This window comes from Arvicola amphibius, chromosome 17, assembly GCF_903992535.2.
Source record: "Arvicola amphibius chromosome 17, mArvAmp1.2, whole genome shotgun sequence".
In the NCBI taxonomy this organism is placed as follows: domain Eukaryota; kingdom Metazoa; phylum Chordata; class Mammalia; order Rodentia; family Cricetidae; genus Arvicola; species Arvicola amphibius.
Window position 1 is genome coordinate 17,581,436 of NC_052063.2, and position 12,544 is coordinate 17,593,979.

Sequence of the window (12,544 nt, forward strand, 5' to 3'; positions counted from 1 at the left end):
CAGTTCTCCTCTCTTGGCTAATTATAAAGCAAATGCAACTGAATTTCTGAGAAACTGATGGACTCTGGCTCCAGACTGTCTCCATTCAAGGGAGTACATAGGAAGGCATGGAGGGAGGAAAGGGAATAGGAAATAATATCATTTATATTAGAATCTCAAAGGTAAATATGCATTAATAAACAAAAACCACATGGATTAGTAATTGCATTAAACATTAGGAAAGAAAACATTACTTTTTTCCTTTATAATGGAACAAATATACATGAAACAATCAATGATATTAATGTTCCTATGTTTTCTGGAGCAATGAAATATTTAACATCTGTTATAGAAAAGTAAGTACAATTCATTCATTGTAATGTATTTAGAATTCAGGATCCGGAAAATGAAGTTCTAAATTTTTAATAATGAATTAGGAAAACTCCCAGGTTTTGTCCTCTGAATGTGTAAAAACACTGGCAGCCTTTCTCCACTTATATATAGAAGTAGGATAACATAAATATTTTATATGTATAATATGGCATTCTAGTGCCATATACTTTGTATATTTTCAATTTTTTTTATTCTTTTCAACTGGAAAATCTTGAAAGATACATAGTCTTGTGAAAAATAATCGTTGAACAAATTTATGCCTATTAGATAATAGTAAAGGAATAAAATGCTCCAGAAACACTGCTTCTAATCAAACTAATGTCACTGTGATTAGCATAACACATTTAATCTTGTGTTTATATTAAATTATTTATTTAAAATAAAGCAGGAAGAAAATCAGAATCTTACCCTTTCTGTGTGGCATACTTTTCAGTTAGTAAGTTGAACTCTTCAAGTTGGTTCTGACAAAGTGCCGAGAAACCTCCTAGGTCTTGATGACAGTGTTCCTCAATATGGACATCAGAGTGAGAGCTTAACATGTCACCATTAAGGATTCTCAGAGCTGGTAATATTTTAAGTATAGAGTGTCTATTAGAAACAAGGAAGACATTAATAATCTTAATAAAGACTTAAAAACATCACATAACAAGCAATGAATGCTTATCTCAGGAAATAGTTAAATTTAGTTTATATTAATTTACAATATTAATATTTTGTCATATACATCATGAGTTTTACAGCTCCTATAACTTTATCTTACAATGAATAATAACCTCAAATTGCTAATGAGAGAATCAGTGTTGGAAATTTACCATACAAAATGCCCCTCTTATAAAATGAATAAAGTAAGGAAGTATATAGTGACAATGCCTTTGAAAGTTGCTGTTTACTTTAAAATTAGTCAAACTTTTGAGGACTAGGGAGATGGCTCTGAGGTTGAAAGCACTGCCTGTCCTTTCAGAAACCCTTAGTTCAATTCCCAGCAACCATATGGTGGCTCACAACCATCTATATTGAGATGTAGTGCCCTCTTTTGGCATGTAGGCAAACATGCAGACAGACTACACAATAAATAAAACTTTTTAAAAGACATCAAACTTTTATTGAGTCTCATTAAAATATTGTGTGAATGGTGCTAAAACAGGGGCTGGGAAAAGGTTCTGGTCTTATATGATAAAAGATATCAAGAATTGTATTTTCTCCTAAATTTTTCTAAAGAATATAATAGTAGACTTTTTGAGTTATGATCAAAAGACTAAACTAATTTATAATACAAAGGCATAAGAACAAGACAGAAAGCAAGAGGGGTAGATCAAACTTAGCCATTGGAAAGGACCTGCCCAAGTCTTTCACAAGGAAAGTGCCAGTCTGTTTCACAGTACACAGTTAAAAACTAGAATTCTTGAACAAGTGAAAGAAATAAACTTCTTAGTGAAAAGTTAAAAGACACTGATGACCAATAAATACCAAAGAGGAATATAGAGAGACATGATATGCATGTGGATAGAAGGGTTCCAAGTTATGAAGACAATAGTTCTTCCCAAACTAATTTCAAATTCAATTCAGTCTCTGCCAGAATCCATGAAGGTATTTAATTAATATTAATAAATGAAATATCCAGGATACCAAAAAACTGAAGAAGAAACAATTTCAGACAAGACAACATCATATTTCTAGACTAAATTTGGAGCTTACTTACTTACTGTAAGTAAGATAGCATGGAGTAGGTAGAAAAAAACCACATTGATCAGCAGAATAGCAATGAAGACCAAAAGTAGAGTCACATGAATATTTGACAAAAGAGTAAATACAGTCAAATGGACCAAAGCTGGGGATATTTAAATAAATAAATCTTGCATGTAGACAATTTACACCATTCACAAATATTAAGTCAAATTGTATCATGGACATAATTGTAAAATGAAAATATATAGATAATAACAGAAGAGGAAAAAACCCTAGTACATTGATAACCGTTTAGATCAAACAAAAAAATTCATGATCAAGGCAAAAACAGTTGAAAAGCTGAAAACAAAATTAAGACTTCTTTCTACTCAATAGGAAAAGACACAGTAAAATAATACAACCTATGAGGAAGGAGAAAGTATTTGAAAAATAGAAATCTAATAAAAGTCTTACTCAAAATATACAAAAAGAAATTGAATTACCCCCACATGGACATACATTTGAATGCTTAGCCAACAGGGAGTGGTACTAGCTAAAAGGATTAGGAAGCAATGCCTTGTGGGAGTAGGTAAAGTCTTATTGGAGAAAGTGTGTCACTGGGAGAAGGCTTTGAGGATTCAAAAAGTCTAAACCAGTTCCAAGTATCTCTCTATTCCTGTTGGCTGTGGATCCAGACAGAGAACACTTAGCTAATCTGCCAGCTTGCCACTGTGATCATAAAGGACTAAACCTCTCGAACTATAAGCAAGCCACAATTTTTTTTTAAAAAAATTAAGATTTGCAGTGATCATGGTGTATTTGCATAGCAATAGAACACTAAGACACTTACTAAAAAAGGTTTACAGGAGACAAGTATATGGAAAATTTGGTTTTTTAAAAATTTATTAGATTTTTTTATAAACAAAAAACACCACTCCAAATTCCCACTCTCTCCCATCCTCCCATTCCCTCCACACACTCTCCCCCAGTTTCAGATTCACTAGGCACGCACAAATTAAAATACTAATGAGCTATCATGACACAACTGAATGGCCAAAATCCAAGTCACTGATACCAGTCAAAGACAGAAGAGATCCAGAGCAAGAGAATTCGCTCACATTTCTGGTGTGACGCCCAATATTTCACAGACATTTGGAGTACAATTTCACAAATCTTTTTAAAGCCTAAATATACTAGGCTAGATAATTGAGAAATAGTTCCTAGGATTTACTCAAATGAATTAAGAAGGAAAGTTCACACTCTACCTCTACAAAGGTGCTGATAGTTTAGGCACTTGTTTTCATAAATGTCTAAACTTAGAAGTAAGCAAGTTGTCATTTGGGGGTTGGGAACTAACTGGTACAGAGTTCCAAGACGAGACTACTGAGTGCCAAAAAGAAGTGACCCATTAAAATAGGGCATGATGACAACAATAGTCATATTAATAAAAAGAAATTAAAATAAAGGGTGCTTCCTACTGTTTAACTCTCAGTATATGACCTTCTTGGAAAAAGTAAGAATATTGGAGGAGCATGGGATTCTGAAGGCAGTATAAATATTGTGAATGAGTCTCAATGTGTATTATATATATATAAAATAAGAAAAAGTAATTCAATTTTTCTATTATACCTTATTACTTAGGAACTGGTTTAAAATGTTTAAACAGTTCAAAATATAGTAATTTTTCATTGAACAAAATAATACAAGTTATTGAACAGAGTTTTCACCAGAAAGAAATGATGCTGGATTCAATTTGATTGGACCGACTGAAAAACCTTAAAAGGCCTTTTTGAGCATCTATCTCTCAGGTCTCACTCTGGCCAAATGAGAAGAAAATCTATAGGAAATAATACTTGCACTGGTATTATAGTAGCTATAAAATCTAACACATTGATTCTTTGATTTAGACATTCTTTCCAAAGCAGGAATTGAGGTAACAAATACGGTTCCTCTAAAAAATACCCAAATATTGTATTTCTTTAAAACAAAATTATGTACTGAAAAAACATCACTACTACAGAGTGCAAACGTTACTGATATTTTAACTTAAAAATAGAAGCCAAAACATAAAATAAAATAAAAAAGTATGCCACATAAATAAGACCTGTATAATCAGATCACACTGTGAATGGAAAAATTTCATAAGACGCCATTAGTGTAGAGATATAGACAACTAATGGTTGCTGAAAAAGGGGGAGTCAATCTTTAATTATCTAACTCAAAAGTGATCATTCTAAACATATATTGATGTACATATGAGGAATACTAATTGGACTCAGTCGTCTTAAAAATAAATATGTGTATGGGTATATATTTAAATAGTTACATATAGATACTTACAAGGACATATTTAAATATACATATATACATGAAAGAAAGAATTCATGAAGTTGAGGAGGGATGGGGGATGGGAGTATTTGGAGGTTGGAGAGTATGAGTCAGTAGTTCTGAAATATAGCACTTATATAGGAAATTCTCAAAATGAACATTTTTTAAATAAATAACTATTGTTTTCCAATGACTGGCATAAAGGGACTAGATCAGGATGGGAGAGGATTTGGGGATGAAGTGAAAGGAGCAGTGGGGGAAAACTGTAATCAAGATATATTTTATATAAGAAAAAATCTATTTTCAATTAATAGGATAAACAATATATATGCAATAAAAGATTCATCATCGCTAGTACATATAAGGGATTGTAAGAAGACTATAAACATATAAACTAATTAGATGTATGGCTTTATAATTTAATGACATTAACGCATCATGGTAAAAATTTAGTTTTACTAGTGAAAAAAGATGATCAAATAAATGTGAGAAAATTTAAATGTAGAGTTGTGTTACCAACTCTACATTCTCAAATTACTTGAAGCTTAGAACTCTTATCGAGACATTAAGATAGGGTTGATCCCCTCTGGAAAAGGTACAGGACTCTTTTAGGAAGAGGACGTGGAAAGATTGGAAGAGCCAGAATTGGTGGATTCCTACCAGGATGGTGTTTGCTGGACACAACAGGTGAACTGCACATAAGAACTCATAAGGATCGTAAGAGTGTGCACAAAGCATGCATAAGCCGAAACCAGATAGTACTCCTGAATGGTGGGTGGAGGGTAGAGCAGAAAATCCCACCCCAGCCAAGGAGCTATAAGCACCTGATAGTTATTGAGAGACAGTCTTTTCTAATGGGGTGGCCCATGGTAAGTCAGTCATACAATGGAGCAGGTCCTGTACTCAAGAGGAGGTATGCATCACACAAGCACATACATACACTGAGGAGGAGGAGGAGGAAGAGAAGAAGAAGGGGAAGGAGGGGGAGGACAGAGAGGAGAGGAGGAACAGGAGGTAGAGTACTAAGATTGGTGGGTAGGAAGATGTGGTTGCATTCTGGAAGGCAAGGGGGGCAATTATAATACAGATAAATTGTATAAAATTATCAAAGAATATGTTTTTTACCAAGAAAAATCAAGTAGTTTTAAGGACAACACTAAATGTCAGATGTATTTCAAAATATTGTAGTTGTCATTATTTGGCAGCTGTTCATGTGGAAAGTACCAGATAAGGAAAGGACAAAACAGTATTTCTATCATCAATACTTTACATCTGGATAATGACATGAATAGCCTTATGTAATGTATTCTTGTTAGGGAGTATATTTTCTGTTAAGACTGGGCTTGGATTTTCTATGTTAGGCATATTTTGATGCTGTCTTTCTTACTTCTACACTCAACAGTTCCCAAGCAGTTCACTTTAATCAGAATATTTTGAGATTCTTTACAATGTAAAACTTTGCGTGGATGTTCAAGATAGAAAGAATATGTCTCTGGAACATATAATCAAGATTCATAATGGATTTACTTATTTGAAAAAGAGGGTTTTTTCTTTAATTTTTGAAGGGAGCAGTCTTCAGACCTGCAAAAGACAACAGTGTGTGGATTGTCCCTAAGTTCACCAGTCAGCCATGTGAGCTTATGGGGAATATATGAGAAAGCTGATTAATGTAGGGAATGAAGTATAAGAACACTGTGAGATTTCAAGATTAGTTTTTCCAGCTGGGCTCCTCCTACTCGAGGGCCAAATCAATATTTCATTTAGTGAAAACTTCCTGGTGCATATTCTGCCACTTACCAAGCTCCATTAATCATCAGTCAATGAAACAAATTCTCAAAGGAGATTTCAAATGTTGCCTCTGGATTATGTTTTAAAAGAGTTTTTTTTCAGTACATCAGGTTTTTTTGCATGTTATCACTGGCTTGACATGAAAGTAAGAAACCAATTGGGAAAATCTATAACTAATCCCTTTGTTGGTACCATGAGGTTATGTAAAGTTCACTGAAACAAACTGTATCCAAGTTGCCTGAGTCCTTTCATTAACAAATCCATATTTTATAGACTTCTTGATTTTAAACCCTCTAGATAAATGAATCTCTTCTTTTAGATAATGGAATGTATATTAGAACAATTGATCTAACTGAAATTTGACAAGCTCAGTTCTTAAGTAAGAAATACATAAGTTTTACTTTATCAGTCCAACTTTCAGAAAGAAATAATTGAAATAGTAAGTTAGACATGGACTCACAAGATGTTGGTGAAAAATGTTTGTTCTCTAGCAAAGCAAAATCCAAGTTAATTCAATGATAACTGGACTTTTCATCAACTACTTGCGTCAAAATCATACTTTCAAATTTGCATTAAGTCATCTATATGTGAGAAAATATTTTAGGATAATGATGTTTTATAATGAACAAAGATAAATTAAGCAATTCAGGTAACTTTAATAATTTTTTCAAGAAAAGTTGGTATCATATTTTGCCCTAAGAAATGATAAATAGGATATTCATCGGGTAAAATTGTTTCCTTACCTCCAGTTTGTTTCCTGAAGGACTGGGTTTCCAGTAAGACAAAGCTCCCGGAGAGAGTAGCATGCATTGAACCAAGAAATGACACTTGTAAGGTCTAAAGAAAGGAAGAAAGAAAGAAAGGAAGGAAGGAAGGAAGGAAGGAAGGAAGGAAGGAAGGAAGGAAGGAAGGAAGGAGGGAGGAAAGAAGGAAGGAAGAAAAGAAAAGAAAGAAAGAAAGAAAGAAAGAAAGAAAGAAAGAAAGAAGGAAAGAAAGAAAAAAAAGAAAGAAAGAAAGAAAGAAAGAAAGAAAGAAAGAGAGAAAGAGAGAGAGAAAGAGAAGGGAAGAAAGAAAGGGAGAAAGGAAGGAAGGAAGGATGAAAGTATTTTAGCAAAGTTACATAGATAATTTTAACATAATTGAGCATAAATATATCACCAACTTCCCAATTAAAATGATACTTAATGTTTCCCATTGAATACCCCAAGCTTTGAGAAAAGAGGGGGTACTGAGTAGAACACAGACTAGCATAAAATTATATTTCCACCACTTTGCAACTATACGAACTCAGACAACTCATTTGGAAAATCGTTTTCGACTCTGTTGCCGTGTGAGAACTAGACGAGATAATGCACGTAATGCTCTACTATACCTAGAACAAAAATTATAGCGCCAGATATAAAGTAATACAACATGCTAAAGCTTATGAGTTCATCAACAGACACAATCACATAGACCTTCTACACTTTTAAAAATAAAGCTTATAGGTGAATCTAGACTGCTCTACAGAGCAATGTGTAAAGACTTGATTTCACCCAGAAGACTAACACTGACTATACATGCACACTTGTGGGCACATACAAAGACTCACAAACATGACATATGTATGTTAAGTCAGGATCTGATGGAAAGGAAACACACAATATGTCCTTTTAGTTTTTCTATGATATCAATAATTTTCTGTTAGAACAACATTTTGCTTCCTCTGGAAGGACAATGCAATATTCTACTTTGCTGAATTAAAGTGTAAACTGTTAGAAACGAGGCTAGAATATGTGGGGAAACATATGGAGAAGAAAATTCAGGACTGTTGGAGATGTCTTTTGAGAATTCATTGCATGGCCTTGACAAAGTGTTGGGTAATATGCAGGCTGAAAAAGTTCAAAATAGCACAGGTGTCCAGTGTTAGGAGGAGGTCTAATAAACCTGATGCTAAGACTTATGCAACAGTTTTATAAATGACATTATATTTTCATACCCAACATCATGGAACCTAGTCAATCGTCTCAGAGATACAACTAAAGTCCAGAAGAATATCTATTGTCATTATAGTTTTTGGTGGGAAAATAAGATGTGGCTGCTGCCTGGAAGGGGCTGACTGGAAGAGTAAATAGGGAAAACTTTTAAGGGGATCCGTTCAATTCGTAATGCTTTAACGAACTTTTAATGGGTGAACAGGCAGGAATAAAACAGCTAGCAGGAATCTTTTTGCTCATATTCATGTCTATAAATGCATATGTATTCAGAAGAACTCTTCACTTTATTTGAAGCAGAAATGAGAAGCCTATTATTTAACAGAAACAAAGAAATAGAATCGCAGCCTTACCAGAAAGGCAATTGTTGCTGACATCCAGCTTGTCCAAGGACACAAAATGAAAAAGTGGTACAATTGTTGTTAAACTGAAAACAAAATATTACCATGATTAAAAAAATTAACAAGCGCATTCTTGTTATTTTGCTTGAAGTACAACTCATTTATCTAATGCAATTATATAATTATAAGAAATTATATACAATTCTCTATAATTGTATAATACAATGCAGTAAAATTAAAACATTGAGTAACAGTATTTATTAAGAATGCAAGTAATCCTATTGTGGAAAATCGAAGTTCATTTTTAAAGAGAATTTACCGTGGAACATTACAATAATGGCAGATTTTGATTCATTTAAAAAAGAAACTACCGTGGAATTGCTAATTTCCACCACAGATACCATGGGCTTAGATGTATATTTGCTATCCGGTTTAAAACGGGTAGTTATCTGGTTATTATTTTGCTTAATATATTTATAAAGCTAGTTATACAGAAATTACATTATTTGTTTTTCCTCGTTTAGTTTAAGCACATGGCCTAAATCTTTTAGGTACAAACTTGGTTGGGGGGGGGGTTTACTATGATTACTTTATATGTAAATAAACGTCATCATTCCACCTCCCCTCTCACATGTCATTATTTCAGGCCTTTCCTGCTACACTAGCTCAAACCTCTACATGGTCCCCTCCAAGTTGACAGCCTATTTCTCTTTCCTTATTATTGTTACACACAAACATTCAGGGGTGCGTGTGTGTGTGCATGTGTGTGTGTGTGAACACACGGGTCACAGTGCAACAATAAATGAGTCATGAGGAGCCCAGCTCAAAAGACTACATCTATACCACCCCTACAGAATCTATGGCTCAGAGAACATTCTAAAAGGGCTCCGAAAGAATATAAGAGGCAGAATCAACTATGGAAGTTTTCCCTATTATAGTCCCACTAACAAGTTTGGACTACTGGCAGTATCAATGAACGTTTTAACATGGAAGAGAAAAGTTTACAGGGCTCCATTCCCAGACAAAAATCTAGAGGAACTAAGGACTGCTGGAAGAAGATTAAGCCTCTGCCAGGCTTTAGTCCCCTTATTCATTGTTCAATGCAGGGTTTTAGTATACAATATACTACATATAAACAACAAAAACAAACTTAACAGGTTATAGTTATATATGTGTGTGTGTGTGTGTGTGTGCATACACAGACAAGTTTTTTTTTTAAAAAAATCACTTTTAATAAAATAACTGATTATTGCTTTAAAAATATTTTAGACTGAAGTGAGTTACGATCAATATAAATACCTAATGTATTGTGCTTCGTTCACAATTAGAAGTATGAATTTACTTTCATGCAAGAAATAATGATACTTAACATATGGCATATATATATATATATATATATATATATATTCAAGTAAATTCTGAGAAATTCAAATTAATTTTATCTTTCTGTCTCTGTCTCCCTCTCTCTTGCATGTGTGTATGTGTCTAAACCTATTATAACTATTATTCTAAGGTCTGAGGTCACACAGCAGCACTGTGGCTAAAAGCCTCATGGTGTCTGGCACAGACTAACCCTTGTGTGCACCTTGACTCCTCCCTTGTACTACCCTGTTCTGCATTAGGAGAAGGAAAGAAGATACTACTGATGAAACCTATACGAAAACGAGGCTGGAGGAAAATGCCGTTCACTGTCGTCACTCCTAAGCACAATATAACCATTCATTCTAATCCTGTACACTGCCACTTCTTTAAAAGAGTCTCATGGGTGACAGGGTGTAGAACAAAAATACTTAAAAATACTTAAAGAAAACAGGAAAAAAAGATGGAACTACAAACCCTTCTTTGTACAACCTAAGAATAAAATTGACTTAAATGTCACATGAGTGTAACAGGAAGCAAAGGAAGAAGAGAGGATAAAGAAGTAAAAGGCAGGGAAGCAGGGGTTTGGTGAAGGAGAGGAGGAGGAAGACGGGCAAAATTAGAGCACTGTGGATAATTATTTTATGTAAGCCTTCATCTTATAGTGCCTCTGTCCTGAACATGTTCCTGATAATTTTACAGATGCAAAATTTTGATTCTTCAAGTGATAGCATAAAATACTTAACCAAAATTATGTTTGTGGCTTTGCTACATTTAAGTATTAAATCTTTGTCTTTCCACTAAAATTCAATAGCGAGTAAATTAGTTAACGCTTCATAATGCAGTTACTTTTTTTTCTTCATAATATTTTGTGTACTTCTCAAGGCTATATGGTGATATATACTTAAAAACACCAAGAGAAAATAAGCAATGTCATTCTAGAATTTAAAAGCAGTATGACTTTTTAAAATAGCAATTTAAACAATTAAATTTCTGCTGTGGCTAAATATCTCTGTAATATGTATTTTTATCTATTCACGTTCTCATTCTTATAAAACCCTAATTTGTGAATTGGTTTTTTTTTATCTTAATCAAGGAAAGTAGCTATTCATGCGTCTTTATGACTCTCCATTGTGATGGTAGAAATCTGATCATAGATTCCTTTTACTCACACATTTATAGTTTTTCCCTTTACTGACATTTCATGAATTTTTTTTTTGAAGAAAATTCAAACCAGAAAGACAAAGGGACATTAGTGAAAACCTAATACGACTTGACCCTGTCACATTAGCCCTGGGCATTAAAAGATATAACTTTCAAAGACGACAAAAAAGCAAAGATTTGTTCGATGAGCACCCAATGGGTAAGTTTCCATTCTGCCCCCATTTAGGGTCTGACTGGAAGTAGGAGAGTTTATCTAGCCAGAGAGTCTTCTAGTTAGAACTCCTCCGAGTCAAACTTAAACCAGTCACATGGCCTAATGAAAATTTAAAACAGAAGACTGGATGAAACAAGTATCCCAAACAATATTCACTAAATACTGCTCTTTCTATGTATTCCATTTGTGCGGAAAGAAGGTATGTGGATGTATAATCTCTTCCTTGTGATGGAAATAGTTACCAAAAGTCAAAGAAAATATAAACCATGTAAGAGTATCCTAATTAGACATCCCAACGATGTCTATACAACCGCATTTTAAATGTCTCTATTTTAAATTCATTGGACTCACATTCATTCCCTATGTGGATGATACTTGAACTTGGTAGCAGAAGGTAGGCAACAGCAGCGCTTTGACACTTGGTGAAGTTAAGTCTTAGACAATGCAAAGATCTGCTTCATGCAAACTGACTGGGATATCAAAGATTCAAACCACAAACCTAACTAGTCCTTCTGAGTTTTAACACCCGCTATGTGGCACTGCACACACTGCAGACAGAACACTGTGACGTGCATCATAGCTAAAGAAATAAATCTGCTGAGAAAAGACTAAATCCTGAGATTATTAAGGCATTAGGAAATAGTTTCCTCTCCTCATGTACCTTCAGGTCTCCTGCTTTACTAACAGCATATGCTGATATATGCAAAGGATTTGATAGTATAAAATGTGCTTAAATAAGTGATAGTATTATAAATTCTATATGTTTTATGCAATAATAATTATACATATATTTAATAACTGTATATTCCTTTTTTATCAGTATATAATGTACATTGACTGTCTTCCCCACATATTTCCACATACTTACCTGCCCCCTTCATTCTCAAAACCTTTTTCTTTACTCTTATGCTGGTTATACATGCATTATGTATTTTTTAATAAAATTTCAAATGATGCTTTTCTTTTTTAGTCTGAATGACGTTTTGTACAGACATGATACAAGTTTAATTTTTATTTCCCAAGAAGTTTATAAAGGTTATAATATATGCATCTCAATGTTATAGCTCTCAAAATAAAAAGCCCCACCTTAGTATACAAATGTTTTCTCTAAGTAAATAAAATTACAAATATTAAAAATTAGGAGTAATTATTCCAATGATAATTATTAAATCCAAGAACTGATTGGTGTAGTTGAATAACTCCTTGATAGGGGAATATCATTAGAGAATGATAAAGCCAAAGCTCATCATTACCTGTGAGATTTTAACTTTGACAGAAAGAATATTTCATTGTAGGCTTAAGCAGTCAAATAACTAAGGGCATTTTTCTTTTAAAATATT

The 12,544-nt window shown here is 33.5% G+C and overlaps 1 protein-coding gene across 1 annotated transcript in view; it reads right to left on the minus strand.

Annotated features, from left to right (window-relative positions):
* Lrriq1 (leucine rich repeats and IQ motif containing 1) overlaps positions 1–12,544 on the minus strand; it is a 140,471-nt gene that overhangs the window by 82,085 nt on the left and 45,842 nt on the right. Inside the window, exons 13-15 of the mRNA XM_038314967.1 lie at positions 8,480–8,553; positions 6,897–6,990; positions 781–960 (exon numbers count right to left, since the gene is read on the minus strand). Of these exons, the coding sequence (XP_038170895.1) occupies positions 781–960; positions 6,897–6,990; positions 8,480–8,553 (348 nt within the window). The remainder of the gene's footprint in view (positions 1–780; positions 961–6,896; positions 6,991–8,479; positions 8,554–12,544) is intronic.